Source organism: Cupressus sempervirens, chromosome 4 (assembly GCF_028749045.1).
Source record: "Cupressus sempervirens isolate cs-2001-9-10 chromosome 4, ASM2874904v1, whole genome shotgun sequence".
NCBI classification, from domain to species: domain Eukaryota; kingdom Viridiplantae; phylum Streptophyta; class Pinopsida; order Cupressales; family Cupressaceae; genus Cupressus; species Cupressus sempervirens.
In genome coordinates this window covers 516,394,637-516,417,497 of record NC_143121.1, presented here as the reverse complement: position 1 = coordinate 516,417,497, position 22,861 = coordinate 516,394,637, and the positions used below count along the sequence as shown (strand labels likewise).

General features: G+C 36.4%; 1 protein-coding gene across 3 annotated transcripts in view; it reads left to right on the top strand.

The window, feature by feature from the left end:
• DET1 (light-mediated development protein 1 / deetiolated1 (DET1)) overlaps window positions 1-22,861 on the top strand; it is a 261,899-nt gene that overhangs the window by 154,471 nt on the left and 84,567 nt on the right. For 2 of the 3 annotated variants that reach the window (XR_016363900.1, XM_089825740.1), the window contains exon 9: window positions 14,135-14,230. The exons of the other annotated variant lie outside the window; for it this stretch is intronic. Coding sequence is in view for 1 of the 2 variants with exons in the window: in XM_089825740.1 (XP_089681866.1) it covers window positions 14,135-14,230 (96 nt within the window). In the remaining variant the exon portion in view is untranslated. The remainder of the gene's footprint in view (window positions 1-14,134; window positions 14,231-22,861) is intronic. 3 annotated transcript variants of the gene reach the window in all.

Genomic DNA, 22,861 nt, shown 5'->3' with positions numbered 1-22,861 from the left:
CTCAAAGAGATAAGTATTTATGATTATCTCTTGAATATTGATTATAAATAGTGATTGTTTTTAGCATTAATAATTATAAGTTATTAATATCTCTCGTGGTTGTAAGATGCAATGGGATGGTGAGAGATTATGCAATGTTGTTTGCAGTCTTGATACTAAACTGGTGGCACTTTATTGAAAGGCGAAGATCATATTTAGAGAGAGAGACTATTCAGTTTTAGAGGGAGATTTCATGACAAAGGGAGATGTCCAATCCTTTGCAAGTTTATGCAATAGTCAACCATCTTATTGTGGTGACTAAAACTATCTTGGTTGAGAGGGAGTCTCTGTGATTAAAGTTGTCCCTGCTGAGAGGGAGTCTTTGTTAAGAGAAAATCTCAATTAGTAAAATTGTCCGTACCAAGAGGGAGTCTTTGTTAAGAGAAAATCTCAGTTATTAAAGTTGTCCATGTTGGTTCCCGAAACCACAAAATTGGAAATCCAAGAGGTTTGCCAATTCTCTAGTAGGATTCCTCAACTAGTTCTAGTCAAAACAGGGGAATTGTTCAAATTCCCCTGCAGTTCAGGCTTTGCTACACCTAGGTGGACAAACCTTCACCTCGAACTTGATCACCTTGTTCAAAGCTTTTATATTGCAAATTTAGACTAGGTAAGTTTTTAGGTTGGCGAGGTACTTGAACTCGATCAATATAAATTTATGTGATTGTTTGAGATGGTTGAATGTTTATGTAAGGTTATCAATAATTGATTAGATGCTTGCAAGAAGGAAGTATATAGATTTATGACTTCAATTATAAATCCAATAACTATATTTCAATGATTTTAAAACACCAGTGCCTCTGCTTATCCTGGCAACAAATTCAACTACAACAAGGATTATTATGTACAACTTTATGAGACAAGATTTATTAAATATCATCAAGTACTCTTGTGCTCTGTAAGAGATAAATTCAATATGCAATTCTATGTTAGCCAAAAGGAATTTAACTTCTTAGGTCGGAAGTCCAATTAGCTAGAGATGAGGAAATGTATGTATAAATCACACCATCCCTGTTTGTTGAACACAGAATGCGGAAAATACCCAATACAAAAGCTTTGGCAGAATAATTCAACGATCCTCTTATTGATCATGAAGGATGAATCCAAATCGTAATTTTAATCTCCTTTCATTTTAGATAAACAAAAAAAGGCTTTTATTAATCATTAAAATATAATATATATTAATACATGTTAAAAGCCATGCTTTTTTAATCCTTATTCCTCTGCACAAGAATTGAATCTTTTTTAGTAATTGTATTGCTATATTCTTTCTTCTCCCACTACATCTTATATTTATACATGGATGAGGAATTATATCTCAATCAATGCGCCTCTTCATAAGGAATAACTAATCCTTATGCAAATAATATTTGAAAAATACATCTTATAGTTATTACATTAGAAATATAAAATAATTTGTATCAATGTAATATGATTTTTGTGCAACTCCTCATGATAATTGGAATTGTCATCGGGCTTGACAAAATTAATATGGATCTTGCCTTCCTGATAATTTTCATCATCTAGTTAAGTAGATTTTATGCAATATTTATTTAAAATTAGGTTTCTTTCGATTAAGCGTTCGCAATGCTTCTTCTGTAGATGCACGAGAAATAAACTCCCTAAAACTGTAACTGTCTAGGTGGATTATCGAATGACAATGAAATACTGAGGACACATTATCACAACAGCTCGGACATGCTTTGGTAAATATGATGAAGTCATTCACCAATTGATGAGATTATTCTGGTTTGGATCTTCAATGGTAGTCATATTCATATGGATTGTCTGTGTTATCGAATTGTTTTATGATCCATTGCCTGCCAAAAAATATGGAACCTGGAAACTAAAAAGTTGTTGCTGTGCATGTCTCTACTAGTTGGTTTCCAAAACAACGATGAAGGTGTTGTGAATAGAGTTAATTATATATATGTAGAGTTTTATCTTCCCGTAGAACCTTGCAAACACCTAAAACGCTCCAAGTAGCTCCCTCTGAAAAAACCCATGGCTCTGAAAACACTGGTGTTCATTCCATGATACTTCTGCATCCTTGGTTGGCAATGCTTCTTATTTCTTGTTTAGTAATGTTCAATTATTTCTACTAGCACATGGTCTTCACCTTCTGATTGGTTATTTTGTGGATGTGTTTACTTTGGTAGGGCTTTTCGGTGGCATGACTCTATTATAGTGCACCTCATTGAAGATTTCAATCCAATACTTGTTTTCCAAACTTCAATGGCTCCCTTGTATCATACTTGTGAGAAAGTGATAAAAATGCAGAGCAATGAAATAATCCAAGTTTGAAATGAAAAATAGTTAAGAGGAGGCAAGGATTTTGAAAGGGGAAAGGAAAAGAAAAACCCCTTGTGTAATATTATGAATAAGGGCAAAGCCTATGGAAAAGAGAGAGAGAGAAGTAGAGCAAATAGCTCACTACAATAACATCAAAGTGATGTGTAGAAAAATTATTAGAAGAATGAGAGAGAGGCATCTCTTTTATAGAGATGAGAATGGAGTTGCATGTGTAGCTCCCATTTCTTTGAATGCCACCATTCATAATAAGTGTGTGCAAAGTGTCAAGATCCTCTTAAGGAGGATAAACTAATTTCCTTATAAAAGGAATTACAAAATATGAGTTGTCCTCACACATGGACAAGAGGACAAGTAAACGACATGTCCTTACATGTGTACTAAATGACAAAATACATGAGGGATACCTTGGTTTATCCCAAATTAAATAAATGTAACCAAGGAAAGATTCTTAATTTTAACACCCCCCTTTAATCTTTACTTGGGGAGATTACATCAAAGGGTATCAAACCCAAATTTTTACAATGAAATTCAAATTTCTCTGTAGAAAGAGGCTTTGTCAAAATATCAGCAAGTTGATCTTTGAAATGTCTTCAATTGTGCAAGAGGTCTCTTATCAGCGTGGGTACATCTTGGAGAGTCAAGAGAAGTGAATAGGTCCTTTGAATGTGATACATCTTCAAGTAGATTCATGGTTCATAGTGATATCGTGTATGTGCCTTGATGGATTACTTGAAAAAGAGAAACAAGAAACAAGACAACTATACACAAGGAGAATTTCATCTTATATTCAAGTTAGGAATCCTTTTCAAATGTTAAAATCATAAGAAAGAGTAAGTAGTTTGATAAATGTATATGTAACTTATCACCACAAAGTAATGGAGCTAACTTGATATCAGGAGAAAGCATATGCTTCAAGGAACATGATAGATATGAAAAGTTGTTATCAAAGCTCTCTTGAACGGAAAGTAATAAGGCACAAATGACCATATACAAGGTCAGCTAATGAACCCAACATCAACAACACATCAATCACGTGGATATAGATAGTCCACTAATGAGTCGTCTCACTACAAGTTAATGGGTGATCAATCCATAACTTGCATGACTCACAATTTAAGCAATGAAGTATGTAGAACATTATCATCACATCATGATTTCATAAGATACCAAAGGAAATGATTGTGAGTATTAACAACATATTGCCTTCATATAAGAGTAAAGTGCCTTAAAGATGGGTGAAATTAACTGAAATTGGAGGGAAACCCCAAGAATAACATCCTCTTCATGACGAACAAAATGGAACAACATGGAGGGAAACTCCATATAAATCTCATCTTTTCAAAGTGGAACACATATAACCAAATAGAGAGAACCGCAATATAAATAAATGGTATGAACCATAAAGTGCCAACATGGGGATAAAATGATGCAAGAAAAACATAAACTGCACCTATATGCCAATTAGTAGAACAAAGTAATGTTGAAGGCAACTGTGTATAATAACTCATAAACCCAAGGAATAAGCAATAAATAGGAAGAGCGAAAAAAACATTTGTATTTGAGACACATATAAGAATGCACTCATAATTGACAAGTCATAATAGACACAATAGTTTGTATATTTATTGGGATATATATGTGGGCCCCCATATATGCACGAATAAATATACCTAAAATATCATGGTATGAAATCATGCAAATACAATTAAGATCATATCAAAGTCACAGAAAGTCAATGGTCAATAGAACATAATTAGAAAATGCTGATTTCTTGCTCTTCATCACCCTGTAGTTTTGATAGGGAAGGGATCTTTTGAAGTAAAGTACTATCAAATGATAAAATCAACATAATTTCTAGGCTTTGCAACATACTAAAGAGAAATGACAAAGATGTTGAATGAGGAACAATAGAATTCATAGGATAAGATATCAAACCATATTTGTACTAATTAATTCTCCTAGGTTTAAGTCCACTAGTTCTAGTAATTTGTCTCTTTTACTAAGTAATTTTTGAAACCATTTAGTTTTTCTCTTAGTAGGAATAGATTTATCACTATAAGAAGAGTCATAATCTATAAATGTATTATTAGTATCAACATTATCATCATTACTATCATGAGATGAAATAAGAGAAATAAAAGAAGATACTTGAGGAGTAGGGTTTTACAGAAGGTTGGTCCTCCACTAACACAATTTTGCTTTCACTAAATTCTTCATCTTGAGTATTGGAACAACCATGAACTTCATTTTTTGCAATACAAACATCTCTTGCAATTTGCGCTTTGTTAGTAAGAGGATTACATGCTAGATAACTTACATTTTTCCAGTCAGGCACCTAGTACATGCAATCTTAGATGAAACAATATGAGGTAATCCTTCAACCATATTCGATTTTGGCATTAATGAGATACAATCAGAATTCAAATGACCAAGCCTTTCATTCTCCATATTCGTGCAAAGGGTTCTTTAAAGAGGTAAACTTAGAAAATCTAAATAAGTTATCATGATCTAACTTAGCATTAGCAAGAACTTCGTTAGTGCTAGGATCAATAACAGAGAAGATGTCCTTATGAAATTGAACTTTGTAATCTTGACATAATTTAGTAACAGAAAGAAGTTTGTATTTTAAATCAGGAATATAAAGAACATCATGTAAATTTCCGCTTGGAACACTAACATCACCAAAACCTTCAACTTTACAATTATGATTATCAGCTAATTGAATTGGAATATTTGAGGGATCAGGTTGCAAAGAATCAAACACTTCTTTATGAGATGTAACATGTTGAGAAGCACCAGTATGAACAATCCATTCTAACCATTTAAAAACATTGTAACTAACAGTAAAAGCATGACGAGATTGATGAGAGTTTTGATTATTGTTATTGATAGGTTGCTTATCATTTTTCTTTTTAAAACAATTGTTATTTAAATGACCATCTTTCCCACAATAAGCACAGTGGGGATTTTTATTAAAACTATTATATTGATTAGGATGGTTATTATTATGATTTGTATTTTGATTATTATTGTTATGATTATTATTGAAATTATGATTATTCTGATTATTGGGAGAATCATTTTGATTAGTTGATTTAGAATTTTGATTTTGATTCTTAGACACAAAAGCATGTTCATTAGATCTAAGAGTACCAAATTACAATAACTTAGCTTCCTCTTGACGTAACAAATTCTGAAAAATACTATAAGTTAATTGAGTAGACAAAGTAGGAATAACAAGTTGAGAATGAATATTAGTAATAAATTGCTGAAATTGCCTAGGTAGACATTTCTTTAAAACAATAGTAATTAATCTTATATCAGTTAGAGTAACTCCTAATCCAATCAATTGACTTTTAATGGAATCAAATTTTAATAAGAATCCATCCATAGATTTAGAATTTGTGTACCTTAAGTCTTCTAAACTATCTTTTAGTTGGATCTTCCATGGTTTGGTAGGCCTGCCATATGTTTTCTTCAAAACATCCCAAGCTTCGTGGGAAGTAGTGCAATGAGCAATTAGAACATAGAAATCAGGGTTAAGTGATATACCAATGTGGCCAAGGACTTCCTCATTTTTAGTATTCCATGCATCTTTCTCATCTTGTGAAGCCGAAGCTATAGGAATTGAAGAAGGGTTAGTAGCAACATCTAGAATATGCTTAAATCGAAATATAAAAGAAAGATGTGTCTTCCAAGCATGATAATTAGAGTTATTTAATTTAATTTCAGGAATTAAACTAGACATGATGTCAAATTAATGTATCGGAAAAAAAATAAAGACTCTTTATTAAAGATAAGAAACTATAATAAAATGAAGAAAAGGCAACAAGAAGTTAAAAAAAAAAGAGATGCAACACGAAGTAGCAGTCAAAGGACAGAATGAAAGCAAGAATTTACACCAAATGTAGATAAGAAGAACAATACTCCACAAGCAGAACATGCACTAGAAAAAGATTAGGTTTCATCATAATTTTTAAACCAAGGAAAGATGATTAAATTCTAACAATACTATTAGGTTTCATCATAATTTTTGCCTTCCAATTGATAAACACTCCTGATGCTTTTCAACATCTTCTGCAGATGAGGAAGGATGTCTTTAATCAGATGCACATGAACTTATTTATCTATCCGAACAGGGCAAAGAACAGTCTATAAATGGTGGATGACGATTTCTATAAAGTCGCCATGTCTCCCTACAACAGAATCGCTGCAACAATTTCTTTTCTTTGTGTTTATTGACCAATATACTCATCATCATATTGGTCATTTGAGCCAGTTATTGCTATCTTTTTTTTACAGTTAATATATTCTTTTCAGTTAATATACACTATCATTCTTGTTAAATGTTGTCTAATATATGAAGAAATTGAAGATGCTCTGCCAATATTTGCGATAGTTTATCACTGTGTCTAGTTAGAAAAATTGATCTGCCATATGTCCATGAAGATGCTAACCTTTCTATTTATCTACTCAGCATTCAAAATGAACAATGCAATATTGGAAGGAAAATTTCAAATATTGGCTTCTTGCATCTAAGTCACAAGAGAAAAATGTACAACAGTCTCATAATTGTAATAGATATAAAATTCTAGTTCATGATTATTGCAAGAGCTTTGCTTGATTACAAGTAAACTAGTGCAAGCAAGATGCTGGTGTCTGCAATAAGATATGCCAAACTCGCAATTTTCAAGTGCTAAATACCTATGAAATCCTGCATATTCTATAGATCAAAACTCCAATATCATAAATGGAGGCCCTGTTTTTTGCCAAAAAATAGGGCTCCATCAGTCCCTACGGAGAGGGAGTATGTTAAGAGAAAATCAAATTTATAAATGCATTCTTCTTTGAGAGAAGTTTGAGGTGAAAGCCATCGTTCCACCCTTTGCGAGTAGGTATGATGGACCACCCTTTGCAAGTAGGCATGGTGGAAATGCATTCTTCTCTAGAAGAAGTCTGAGGGGAAAGTCCTCCTTCCACCCTCTGAGAAGGTACAATGGACCACCCTCTGTGAGTAGGCATGGTGGAAATGTATCCTTCTCTGGGAGAAGTTTTGAGATAAAAGCCCTTGTTCTACCCTCTACGAGTAGGTATGCTGGATCACTCTTTGTGAGTAGGCATGGTGAAAGTCATGCGCGTGACCCCATGACTCTAATTTTATGTGCTTATGAAGTAACTATGGTGAATTATGTTATGCTGAGATAACATATGTTATGTGATGAGAATATATTCGTTGACATTTTTGGTTGGAGCTATGTGTGCGTGCCTCTTTAAAGATCTCTCTCTCGCTAAGAGGGAGTGTTGAAGTTTGTAGCTGCGATAGTGATCTTTATCTTTGCTCTTATAAAATGGAAATACGTTTGTTATGACCATTATTGTCACCTTGATCTAAAAGAGACATTTGTGAGAAGATTTAAGTTAATATTATATAAAAAGACATGTGATACGTCATGCGAAGAGGCACGTATATGAAAATGTGAATTGTTGAGGGTGGAAATATGAAGTGTCTAATTTTTGGGAGTCAAAGATTCCTTCGCATGAAAGATAAAGAGTCTTATGTAATCTATTTATGTGATTGCTTGGTATATTATAAATCAATCAAGCAAAAGCCTTGTACTATGAACATTTCTTGATCAATACAAGAAATATTTTACTGTTGTGGCTCGGTTTTTTGCTTCAAGTGGAAGGGTTTGTGCCTTTTCTGTATTGTTTATGCTCTTTTATTGTTGCTTATCTATATTTCTGGATCAAAACATTAACATAATTTGTTGTCAAACTCAAACCTTGTGACTATGGATTTTACAATATCTTTTATTAATGTTTTGATGAAATTTGCCATTTTAAGTCTTTTTTCATGTTAATTTATCAAAACAATAGTTATCCATTAAAATTAGTTACACGAGACACTTAAAATGCATAAAGGTGGGGTTTTAATCGCTCATTGCATATAATTAACATGCAAATCATCTTTTAAAACCCATTGTCAATAAAATATAAGGCCTAAATGCATATAGGTGAAATTTTTACATGCAATAACACATTTGTATTTCACTTAAATGCTTATAAGGGCGAGAATTTAACCCAAAAGCACATGTTTTTGTATTATAAAAGTCCATTAATGTGTATTTAACTTGAGTTATGATTTAAATGCATAATGGTAGGGAATTTGAACTCGAAAGCACATGTATTTAATTTGTCTGTGTTTTTGCATCTTAAAAATCCGTTTATAATTCTTCAATAGAGGCGTTTGGACATTTTAAAACATATGCTGGAGATTTTGAAGTGAAAAGCACATGCTTTTCCATTCTGAAAACACGTCATTACTCATGCTATCGAGGTATTCACTTGCAAAAGCACAAGGGGTGGGCTTTTTAACTTGGAGAGCATATGTTATGGCTTTGTAAAAACCTGTTTGGGCCTTTTTAAGTTAATGTTAATGCCTAAAAGCATATAGGTGGCAATTTTAAGGCTCATCACGTGTTTTTCATCAGAAAACCAGGGCTTTATGATATTTTGCAAGTGATTGATTGAGGGTAGTGATTTTAGATTGCAAAGTATGTCTTTTTGGCATTAAAAAGTACATCTTTAATGATATTCTAACCGTTTGGCTCTTCGTGACAATTTTGGTAACAAAAGCACATGTTTTGTATATCAAAAACCTATCTTCACTTGCCTTTACATGTGTTTTTGATCAAATTCTTCTTGGTAGCTTTTTCCAAGTGAAAAACAAATGTTTTTGAGTTGCAAAAATTCATGTTTTTGGGGCGTTTTTGGCCAAGAACGGGGTTTTTGAGGACAAACGCAAAATTCATTATCAAAAACTTAAGATTTGTTCCTCCAGTAGGGTTGTTTTTGCTCATCAAACTTGCAGATTTTGAGTTATTTTATTCACAATACAGTCTGTTTAGGACATGTTTTTGCTAAAAAACCCCTCTTATTTGGTCATATTTCTCCATCAAATCTTCAAGGTGTTGCCTCAAGATAAGCTCTAAGGCATTGCATTTCATTTTCAGCTTGTTTACAATTCTTGTCAAGTTGCATTTGATGCCTTGGACACCATTTTTGATATGCATTACATGTTGAATATGTTTTTGTCAAAATGGTTGCAATTATTGTGCATTTTTCATCTCCAACTTTCCCCACTTGTCAAGCTACGAATGACTCAAAAATGCACTCATTTTGTAAGGATTGAGTCAAGATTTGATGTCTATTTAAAGTCTCATTAGTGCAACCTTTCTAAATCCGATAATCTCATTGAAATAATTTTCAGATTTTGCATAAGAGACTAAGAAACTTCTTCCTCTGCTTCTCGAGGAAAAAAAAGTTAATATTCTTTGCCAATTTCATAGGGCTTCGTTGTATATGTTTGTTCTTTTGTTTATGTAAATCATTTCATTTCAATTTTCAGATTTGTATGATGTATATGATGTGTTCTATCTCTCGTTACACAAGCAAGTACTTCACCTTACTTGTATCCAAAGTCGGGATTAAAAACCCCATTCTTGAAAGAAAATATCATAATAAGTGAGCTCAATTATCACATACTTTTGCATCCAAAAACCCCACTTCCATGCTTAAACACTCCATTCATACTTTACGTACTGCTGCCACATGACTAAAAAATTCATGATGGTTGTTGCTTGCATGTGCTTGTACATTTACTTATAACGAAAACACAAAATCTCATTATAAGTAGATGCTTTCCCATCCATTTCTACACATTTTCCATATTATATCATTGCTGGCCACATACGCTTTCATCCTTCAAAAACCGGTTTTTGGGATTTTCGCCATAAAAATGCATATTTTTGAGTTCAAACATTCATATCTATTTGCTGTCCCAACAATTTCCAGCCTTACCTTCCATGCAAAAATTCCATGCTTCACACTTGAACACTAACAAACACACAATGGATCCCCCTCCTAAAGATGTGCCTACTTTGTAGAATTTTCATGTCACAGTTGCTTGTGCCTACAAACTTGTCATGACAAAGGATATCACTTTAGGTAAAGGTAAAGGTAAAGAGAGACATAAAAATGAAGCATTAGTAAGACCAATATCATAATTTCATGCCTCCTTCATGAGTCATTTCGTATTGTAAAAATATCAAGGACACCAATATCTTACACTTGGATATCAAAGACTTTTTGAATAGAGTAGATGCTTCTGCTATAAGTGATATGCCATACATAAAATAGAGCGACATTCATCTAGTTTCTACTTTTGCTTTGGTTGCCCATGAACCTGAGTTTGTATGTGCGTGTGCCAAAAACTTTGATCTCCTATCAAGGACTATCAAGGACCAAGATGGGAAGAGAATCATTAGGTTGGATCCAAAGACTCTTGATAGAATTTTGCTCCATTGGCGATTGGCATCACAAGAAAAACTGCCTTAGAGAGATGGAACAATGACATGGCAAAATGTAGTAGATATGTGAATGCTATCTGATTGGTAAACAAGAGACCTAATCTTTTTAGATGGCCAAAAGGAGTGTGTTGTTATGATTTCAAGGAAGGGATCAATGATCTTATCACACTACTTAGTCATATTACTGGACTCAAAGAATCCAACATCTTTGAGCCATAGATGTATATCTCTCTCATTGTTTGTTCCAAACAAAAGATCTTTTGGGGAGAGATGGTCAATGATATGTTATTAGAGTAGTTGTCTCAACTCTCTTCAACTAGGATCTTCTATATGAACTCATACCTTGTGTATATTGCTTCTTCCCTAGGTTCTTTATTGGGTCCATCTTCAGAGGGTGATCACATGATAGTGCCAGTTTTGGAGCATTTTGATCTGTTCACCTTGAGCTCAGCTGGATGCACTAGAGTAGGGTGCAAGACTCTTTCTTTGGGCATTACATTTGCCTATTCAACAAGGATCTTCCAAAGAAGCATATATCTGATGAGGCTTGTGCGAAAGTGAATGAGTATGGCTATGTGTTCCTCTAGTTCCCCTACACATATATGAGAGTTGGTTTTTTTAGAGATGAGCCATATACTCTTCAAAGGTATCCTAGCGACAAGATCATCCTCATAGAGTTAGCGAGGCAATTGATGGCAGTGTAGACTTATCAATCTTCCTTGAATAGGCCAGGTGTTGGGATTTCATCAATAAATCCTTTAAAGATTGATAGTTATTTGTTGGATATGGTACTTAAAGCCGAGAACATAAAGTTTGAGCTTCAAAAGGTTACTTTGAAGAAATTCATGACTTGGGCTTGTTTTGATTGGTTGGGCATGAATGACAAAATTAGAAAATTGTACATCTATGTTCATCATCTTGAAGACATTTGGGTTGATTTGTGCACAACGATTCACATTTGTCAAATGGACTATTGCCAGTTGATTTTAAAACAAATCATGGACTACAACCTCACTGCCTATTCCATCTCCATCCTACTCGTCCAAGGAGAGAATTTCCATATGGGATCGTTTTCAGCCTATTGTCACCAAGACAAATATTTGGTTGAAGAAAAGAGGGCTGAAAACCATAAAGGTTAAGCCTGAAAGAGTTTTTGATCTAGTTGGTCCAATTGGTCTAAGGTTGAAATGAGAGGCAAACAAAAGGATGGCATGAAGTCTTCATCAACAACCATTCCAAAACTTACCATCAAGGCTGATAATGAAAAAAGATGTGTGCTTGAGGTGACATGTGCAAAACCTCAAAAGATTCACATTAACCTTAGTGATGATGTACTTCCTTTGCCACAAAAAAAGTGCTCTCCAAGGAGACCTCCTCTGAAAGTGTCAGTTGCTACTACTCTTTCTGATTCTGTTCTCGCTTTAGAGTAATTGTTAGATTCACCCTTGCATGCTTCCACAGAAGTTTTTCTTCCTTAGCTGGCATCATTTCATGTGGATCCAACTTTGATCACACCGGCTACTCCCATCTCCTCGGTTAGTCATGTAGTTCTATCAGTGGAGCAATATCACAACTTTGGAAGTGTGTTTGATGCTTACACCATGTCAATCCTTAATGTAATGGTTCCATCCATGGCATTAATGGATACTTCATCAACACTGTTTGAGTAGTTCATGGCAAAGGTCACACATAGTAACCCAACTCCAGTGGCAATCATGATTGAAGCTCTTACTATAGTGATCACGGTTAAGCCAACCGATCTAGTATCCACTTTGGTTATTACTGCGGTCATAGGGTCCTCTTGTTTCACACTTCCTCCTTGGTTCAATATGATTACTCAAAAGAGGAAGAAGGAAGAACTTCCACTCAAGGACCATGATTTCAACATGGCTATAAAGGCTAAGGTTCCTAAAACTAGGAAGGCCAAAGTGGTGTCAAGGATCTTAGTGGGCACTTATAACACCAATTATGTGGAGGTAGCCAAGCCTCTCGCTGAAAAGTGAGTGGAGTAAATGTAGATGAATGATTACAAGTTCACCAGAATTCAAGGACCAAGATTTCAACATGGCTATAAAGGCTAAGGTTCCTAAAACTAGGAAGGCCAAAGTGGTGTCAAGGATCTTATTGGGCGCTTATAACACCAATTATGTGGAGGTAGCCAAGCCTCTCGCTGAAAAGTGAGTGGAGTAAATGCTAACAAATGATTACAAGTTCACCACAATTTAACTTAGCAAACAATCTCGCTCATTATAAATAGGGATCTTTTGTTTTATGCATGGAGGCTATTCTGAAGTTGCTTGTAACTTGAAAACTTTGTGTTTCTAGATACAAAATTTCTAAATTCAATAAAGAAGCAGGAGTTCTCAAACTTCGTGTTTTGAAACTTGAAGTTGATCTTTGTATTCTTGTGTTGCATTGGTCAATCTATCTTTGATTCAGTTTATGATTTATCTGTGTGGAGCATTTGAGCATTCGATTTGGTTTTTTTGGTAGAGGTGTTTCTGTTGGCTTTGGTACCATTAAAATGTATCTACTAGGTAGGGATCTTTTGTTTTATGCATGGAGGCTATACTGAAGTTGCTTGTAACTTGAAAACTTTGTGTTTCTAGATACAAAATTTCTAAATTCAATAAAGAAACAGGAGTTCTCAAACTTTTTGTTGTGAAACTTGAAGTTGATCTTTGTATTCTTGTGTTGCATTGGTCAATCTATCTTTGATTCAGTTTATAGTTTATCTTTGTGGAGCATTTGAGCATTGGATTTGGTTTTTTTGGTAGAGGTGTTTCTGTTGGCTTTGGTACCATTAAAATGTATCTACCAGGTAGGCATGGTTCAGTATAATATTGATATATTTGGATACAAAATAAGAAACAGCATATAATTTGATGAAACCTTATCGTATATATAAGATTCAACTTATGCGTCTGTTAATCCATTTATGTAGGAGGTGATAGGCCATGTTTGACAAGTAGTGACACTAAATTAGTTTTGGGCCATCTTCTAAATGGGTATGGTTTATTCTTGAACACCATGTAGGTTCAGCAAGTGAAGTGGGATTAAAGAGTACATTACCAAAAAAATAGACTAAAAACTACAGATTTCACTGCATGAAGTTGGTAATGAAAAAATCAAAGCTGCAAAAGGTTACAACATCACTGACAATTTCCGCAAATGCCTGCAAAACCCAAGGATTTACTGTTACCTATTAAGTGCTTATTTTCTACATATATATGAATTTACTGTTGATCTTCATTCAACCATTATTGCTAGGATACATATCTTAGTTTGGCTTTCAGTGATCTTAATTCTTAAATATCTAGTTCTATGCCTGATAGGCTGATACAACTGAAATTCTTTATTCTATTTGTATGGAAAAATATTTGAGATTTCACCTTTTCATTTTTGGATTGCAGCTTGTGAGGAAGACATTGGCATCTCTACCTTTTAATTCTCAGTCACAAAGTCCTTCACCGTATTTTGACCAATCTCTTTTTCATTTTGATGAGAAGGTAAATTGTTGTGATGCATGGGATTGTGTAATAGTGTTATGATTTTTTAAAGACATCAAATTTTTTTATTTGCTGTTAAAACTCAAACCATGTTTAACATAACATGACCTGCGGATTGTATTTAATTTTAGAAGAAGTTGTTATATGTATTGTTCAACACTGTGTTTTCCGCACAAATTTTATCTGCAAACCAGGGACATAAGTCTGACTGATATAGCATATTTTTGTTGGTTTATTACTTTGATACATTCTTGTATATGGATAGGTAGATAGATAGATGTACACTCAGACAGATAGACAGAGTTATATCTTTGTTGCTCTGAAGGTACTCGTCCTTAAGCAATGCAGTAGTACAGTGCAGTTTCCCCTCAGCAAATAAGCATACCGAGCGGAAGCCTTGTTTTCTGTTTGGGTGTGTCCAAGATGCAGTCATCAATTGGATCAGCATGCATGACAGTGTTGCTGGAGTTCACCTTGGTTTCTGTGCAGCTTAGGATCAGCAAGAAGAGGACAGAATTATTTAGGATAATAACGCTCACTTATGTAAGAAGTCTCATTTGAGACCAGTACCTTGTTAACTACTTAAAACTTGTGATATGTGGATGTAACCTAGTCATAACTATTAACTACTTTGATTGGGAGTTTTTAGTTGCTGGATTAGGTTAATTGACTATTCAAATTGAGTGCCACTCCATTGAGTTGCAAACTTAACTTGGACCCTTGCTTGATACAGCATCTAGTTTCTCTTATTTAGAGTCTTGGTGCAGTTGTTGTCATTTATCAAACTTTTGTAACGGGCCAATTGATTTAATGTATCTCCTACCTGTTTTTTTTTGTTTTCGTAGTTTGTGTTGCCGTTGGCTATTTTTGTACACCCTCGGAAAGTTTTCTGATGGGTATTTAAGCACGGCTTGTAGGTAGTCTTTAAGCATGCAATTCAGATTATTTCTATGTACTGCAAATTCTTTTTGGAGTTCTCTGTTGTTCACCATTTCAGAAGTGAAAGACCTTCTCTATTTGGCTTGTCCGGTTTTAGTGGGATTCAACCCTCACTCTATTCCGTTGCCTGTAACACTTCGCTCGGATCTGGCAAATTGGAGCATCATCATATTGCAAATATCTACTGTATTGGTTCGATCTACTCTTTGCTCTGTGTATTTCCAATTGTTGTTTATCTGCAATAAATTTTGCTATTTGTTTACACTATCTGCAAAGTCTCTCTGTGCATCATCTATGAATTCCATCTATCTCCATTTCCCACCGCACACTATATGGCCTCCATTTCAGGCAATGCCCTTCACTCTCCCACACCTCCCACCTCACTCCACCTTCCTCACCTTTGTACGACTTTCATAGTTACACCGTACGACTTCTGCATTGCACTTGGTAGCCACCGTATGGATCACCTCTGTTCTTCGTACAGTTTGGACTTCCTTCATCCGTATGGCTATGACCCCAACCCACCATACGGCCTGCAGATTCCCCCCCGTACGGTCATCAACTTGGTCCGCAGACACCATCGTACGACCATCAACTTGGTCGCCAAACACCACCGTACAGACATCTATTATTGTACGGATATCTCCTATTACACTATACATTGCATACCATACGGCTCCCTCATTTTGGCAACCGTACACCCTGTTCTCAAGTCTGTACCACCTTCTAGTTATATGTACGGCCCCTCTGGTAAGGAAATCACAGGGACATAGAACGTGGGAACATAGTACAGTGGTATCAGAGCCCTTCAATCCTGCCAGCCTGTGGACAGTGAATGAGAGTTTATAGTCGAAAGAGAAGGACACATTCCGTTGATCGAATGGCTGCCGAACCAGAATTGATAGTTGCCGAACTCGTGGCACTATTGAGGGAACTTGCTAAGAAGTAGGCATAGAGCATTGATACGCAACGACTTATGGAAGAGACTCTCAAGAAGTTGGTGAAGAATAAAATATCTGGAGAACAAAATGGTCACAACACAGACTCGGTGTTGGGTAAATCAAACCCTTATCCAACACGCTCTCGACCTTCCATGTCGACTTTTCCTTCATAGACGAAGGCACAACACGGAGGGAAACAACCAACCTTTGAAGAAATGCAAGAACAACTGAGAGAAGACTGGAAGAATGCAAATTTTGAGGAAGATATATCCTACAAAGATTACGCAGATCTAAGAATGAGGTATTCAGGAGGCGGAAATAGAGGATATTTTAACGATGATCTGAGAAGAAAGTTTAGTAAAGTAAATCTGTCTCCATTTGATGGATCCGGATCCATACCTGCACAGGCATGGGTAATGAAAGCCGATACTTACTTCCAACTAAATCCTATGCTAGAAAGAGCAATCAAATTTGCGGCACTGCACTTGGAGGGAGTCGTGCATGAATGGTGGCATCACAACACTATCACACTGGGGCATGATCAGATAAATACTTACGCAAAATTCATTGAGAGATTGATAGATAGATTTGATGGTAAAGATCCAAGACTCAATTTCAAAGATTTGGCACAGCTGAGGCAAACTGGATCGGTTGAGCAGTACATTGTGGAATTTCAAAAACTCTCGATTTTGGTTATGGACATTTCCAAAAGAAGATGGGTAGTACTCTTCATGAATGGACTAACAGAACCTCTAAAAGGTTGGGTAAAAGGGTTTAACCCTGCCACCCTGTCAGAAGCTATCATTAAGGCACGGAGTATGGCATCGTCATCCATGCAATCCTCTCGAAGTTACTCACGTGCCAAATCGTTGGTGTTTCCAAGGGAAAATAAACCTCTGCCCAGGAAGCTACCGGATGGTAACTCCGAAGGAAGAAACTGTGTTTCAATTACAAGGGACCTTGGGAGCCTGGCCACAGATGCCTTAGAAAAGGGAAGATCCATTACATTGAGGTCGTGTTCGATGATGAGGACGAATAGGAAGAAATGCTTGCCAAAGACAACCAACCTCACGACAACACCAGCATGGTTAATTTAAACCGTACAGAAAGAAGTGCAGCTTTGGTATAACGCCGAGGAACCATTGCCCTAGTCGAAAGCACGAGGTGCATAGTTTTATCGTGTACGGGGAACCCTCCAAGGACAATGGGTTATGGTGATGTTGGATAGTGGAGCCACTCTAAATTTCATAAACTCATCCTTAGTGAAATGAAGAAGTCTACCTACGGAGACGCACGTAGGCTTTTAGGTCAAGGTTGCCAGAGGGACTCTTCTGCCCTGCACGCACCTTTTTCCTCAGCTAAGTATCATAATGGTGAATCACATAGTGACTAACGATTTCTTCATAGTAGACCTGGATGACATGGAAGTTATTCTAGGCATACAGTGGATGGAGACACTTGATGAATAGACTCAGAGTTTCAAACGAATGGACTTCACTTTTATTGTCGATGGAAAGAAGGTTGTCCTCCGTGGAATGGCAAATGAAGGTTTGAAGGAAGTTTCTGCGCATTGGATGGAGACAATTTTTTGGCATGATGACGTTGCATGGGTTGTGCATTGTTTTATCTTGACGGAACCTATAAAAGGGCATCGATCACCTCCACAAGATGATGAACTCCAGAATATTTTGAGTAAACATGATAAAGTTTTCATTGACATTCCTCCTAGCATACCACCTCATCGAGGGTTTGAGCATACTATCGAGTTGGAAGCAGGAGCCAAGCTGGTCATAACCACACCGAACCACCATTCGAAGAAATTCAAAGATTAGATCGAAAAAATGATTCAGGAACTGCTAGAGAAAGGATGGATCCAACCTAGTTCCGGCCCTTTCACATCATCTGTGGTTTTGGTCAAAAAGAAGGATGGGACGATGTGCATGTGTGTAGACTACCGTGCATTGAACAAAAAAACAATAAAGAAAAGATATCCCATTCCAAGGATAGATTAGTTGTTGGATGAGTTGCATGGCACAATCTATTTTTTGAAAATAGATCTCCATTCTGGATACCATCAGATCCGCATGAGGGAGGAAGACATAGAAAAGACAGCCTTCCGTTGCCACTACGGACATTATGAGTTTCTGGTCATGCTATTCAGATTGACAAATGCACTTGGTACATTCCAATCATGCATGAATCGCATTTTCAACAAACAACTGCGTAAGTACTTATTGGTATTTTTTGATGATCTTATTTATAGCAGAACATGGGAGGAGTACCCTAAGCATCTGAATGAAGTCCTAAAGATCATAGAGGAGCAATCTTTGTTCGTCAAGCAATCCAAATGTGAATTTGGCATGACAGAAATATTGTACCTGGGGCATGTTGTCTGTAAATACGAATTTCAAGTGGATCAAGAGAAGATTCAGGCTATCCTTGATTGGCCTTCCCCAAAATCACTCATAGATTTGCGAGGATTTTTTGGGCTATGCAGTTATTATCGGAGGTTCATCAAAGGATTCTCTCAGCTCAGTGCATCACTGACAGATATGACATAGAAGGGGTCTTTCTAGTGGAGCGAAAAGGCCCAACTCACTTTCGATAAACTGAAAGAGGCAATGAGCACTTGTGCCATACTTGTATTACTTGACTTCACTTGACCATTCATTTTGGAGTGCGATGCGTCCGGAGAAGGCATTGGCGCAATACTGATGTAGGATAGACACCCCATAGCTTATGAGAGCAAGAAGCTTATGCAGATAGAATGCCTCTATTCCATCTAGGATAGAGATGTTGGCCATCGTACATGCTCTAACCAAGTTTCGATAGTATTTGGTAGGTGCCAAGTTTGTCGTGCGCACAGATCACAATAGTTTGAGATATTTTCTAGAACAACGGGATTTGAACGAGAGGCAACAGAAATGGGTAAGCAAGGTTCAGGCCTTTGATTTTGACATTGAATATGTAAAAGGAAAGAACAATGTGGTTGCAGATGCTTTGTCCAGAAAGCCTGTCGTTTGCTTACTAACCCAGATTTTAGCTGATTGGAAAGCACAATTGTTGGTAGAATATTCCAAAAACACATTTGCTTGTGAGTTAATGGATGGCATTGCCAAGGATGACAGGTACAGAGTAGTAGATGACATCATTTACTATAAGAGTCAGATATTCCTAGTACCTGAATCTAAATTGAAGCAAAAAATCCTGAAGGAGTTACATGACTCACCCTTGGCAAGACACCTAGGCTTCCTCAAAATGTATGGAAGTCTATGGGAGAGGTTTTCATGGAAAGGATTAAAAGGGGACATGTTGCAGTATGTAAGAAAGTGTGCGGTCTGTCAGCAGAACAAATCCGAACATACCCAATTCCAGAACATAAGTGGGAAAGTATCTTGATGGATTTCATAATGGAGCTCCCCAAGGTGAATGGGAAGGATTGTATTTTCATGGTGGTTGGTAGGTTGACAAAGTTCGCACATTCCTTCGCCATCGCCTCAGAATTTTAGGCTGTACAAGTTGCTGAGCTGTTTTTTAGAGAAGTTTTTCATCTGCACGGGTTACCTCGAAACATTGTCAGTGATTGGGATGAGCGATTCATCAATATCTTTTAGACAGAACTGTTTCGGATGGTAGGTACAAAATTGTCACCAAGTACTAGTTACCACCCGCAAACAGATGGACAAATGGAGATTGTGAACAAATGGCTCGAAGGTTACCTTCGTGGGTCAAATGAATCCATTTGGGGGGATATTGCTACAATACCATGTACCACATGTCCATCAGAATGACACCATTTAAAGCTCTGTATGGGTACGAACCCCTTTCCTTCATCGACACAATTCTGGGAGACAGTCGTGCACCAAGGGCGAGGAATTGGCTTCAAGAGGGACAAGACATTCTAAGATGCTTGAAGGACAATCTATAGAGGGCACATAGAGGGCACAAAATCAACAAAAGATGTACGCCGACAGACACCGAATGGAGAAGAGTTTCGAAGTAGGGGATTTGGTCTATCTTAGGCTCTAGCCCTATCGACAATCCTCATTGAAGGAGAAATGAAAATAAAAACTGAAACCTCGATTCTATGGCCCCTATCGTGTAACTCGCCGCATTGGGGAAGTTGCCTATGAGCTGGAACTTCCGGAAGGTAGCTGTATTCATAATGTCTTCCATGTTTCTTGTTTGAAGAAAGCCGTAGGGAAAAATGTCACAGTTGCTACCGACCTCCCACCACTCAATGAAGAAGGCAAGCTCATATTGGAACCAGCCAAGATCATCGAAGTTTGTGAGAAAACTCTGCGGAACTGTAGTGTGAAGGAATATTTGGTGCCTTGGAAACACTTGCCGTTGGACGACGTGACATGGGAGGGCGAGCACATTCTCTAGCACTCAGCATTGTATTTGCTTGAGGACAAGCAAATTTTCGGATGGGAGGACTGTAATGTTCCCGTTATAAAATAAATCATTTATCAAACTTTTCTAATGGGTCGATTGATTTAATGTATCTTGGACCCATTTTTATTTTTGTTTTCGTAGTTTGTGTCGCCGTCGGCTATCTTTGTACACCTTTGGAAAGTTTCCTGATGGGTTTTTAAGCACGGCTTGTAGGTAGTCTTTAAGCATGCAATTCGGATTATTTCTATGTACTGTGAATTCTTGCTGGAGTTCTCTGTTGTTCGCCATTTTGGAAGTGAAAGACCTTCCCTATTTGGCTTGTCCAGTTTCAGTGGGATTCAACCCTCACCCTATTCCATTCCCTATAATACTTTGCTCGGAGCTGGTAGATCGAAGCATCATCATATTGCAAATATCTACTATGTTGGTTCGATCTACTGTTTGCTCTTTTTATTTCCAATTGTTGTTTATCTGCAATAAATCTTGCTATTTGTTTACACTATCTGCAAAGTCTCTTTGTGCATCAACTACGAATTCCATCAATCTCCAGTTCCCACTGTATGGCCTCCATTTCAAGCAATGCCCTTCACTCTCCCACACATCTCCCACCTCACTCCGTATAGCTTCCTCACCTCCGTACGACCTTCATAGTTACACCATATAGCTTCTTCATTGCACTTGGTAGCCATTGTACAGATCACCTCTCTTCTTCGTACGGCCTAGACTTCTTTCATCCGTACGGCTGTGACCCCAACCCACCGTACGGGCTAAAAATTTCTCCCAGTATGGTCATCAACTTGGTCGCTAGACACCACCGTACGGCCATCAACTTGGTCGCAAGGCATCATCGTGTGGACATCTCCTATTACTATACATATATCTCTTGTTATGCCGTACATTGCATACCGTACAACTCCCTCGTTTTGGCAACCGTACACCCTCCTCTCAAGTCTGTACCACCTTCCAGTTATCCGTACAGCCCCTCGAGTAGCGAAATCATAGGGACATAGAACACGAGAACACTATAGTTGTCTTTTCAAAGGGCACATGCTCAATTTTTGATTTTGATGCATATATTAACTTTCCAAATTCATTCCAGTGTAGTGTATTTTGTTGCAGTTTTATTGAGAAGACAATTGCAAGTTTGAGGATTCAATATATGCTATTTATTGTTCATTTTTTCAGCTATATGTGTTTGTGATCACTTGGCTATTTGGTTAGCCTATTCCATCATTCCCATAGAGCTAATCTTGTTGAAAAGAGAATGAGTTGGTGGAATTGTTGATATTATTGCCAAGGAGAAATTAGAATTGGAAATATTATTTTAATGCGCTTTTATTTAATAATATTGTGAAAAGTCATTTTTAAAATAAAGGGAAAAATTATAAAGTGACTTTATGAGAGTAAGGCAGGAAAATAAAATAATTTAAACATAAATCACATTTCTTTCATATGGAGCAGCCAACTTGAAGAAGGATTGAATTAATCAAAAAGAGAAGGCAGCAAGAAAGATATAGAAACTTAGAAAAAATCTTTATAAGGAGTATCAACCTCACTTTAGAGGCAATATTGGGTCACTTTCTAGTGTTGGATAATTTCTTTTATCAGCTCATCTTGACAAGCTAACCCATTTTTGAGGATGAAAACCTTTAGAGATTAGTTAATTGTGTAAAGGAATTGAATTGCAGATAGAGTCCTACAATGAACTTTTCTTTTCAATATAATTAGATAGGATGATGAAAATCAGTTATGATATTCCTTAGGTTATTCTAATACTGCAATATTATCTCTGATATAGTCTCAATAATATATGTTGGGTGGATATTTTGCAATTGGCAATTTTGAGTAAAATCCAATCATAAAATATGATAACCAGCCACAGCATGTGAGAGTCTTTCCCACCTTAAAGGGAAGGCTCCCCTTTCTCACTGTTTTGGATCAAATCAAGGTAAGTAAGAATTAGAGAGAATTGAAAGGGTATTGCCAATATTTTTTCCTTTCATCTTTTAGAAAAAAAATTGACTTGCGGAGCAAGTAAGTGGCAAGATGAAACCACAAACTACACTTCTATCTAAAGTTGTAATCAGTGATACTAATAAACCAACACTAATTCAAAGGCTAGGTGAAAGAGTACCAGTTTGGCTCTAAAATCCGTTTTAACTTTTAACCTATTCTATAAGAATGACCTCTTCCATTGGGGCACAAATACTTCTAGAAGTAGGGAATTCTAACATTTTTTCGTGAATTTGAGATGTTAATAAAGAGAAATTATTGGATTGCACGTCATTACACATGTAAGTCATATTACATGTAATTAAACATTTTCATGTAATACATCCTCTTCAATTACAAA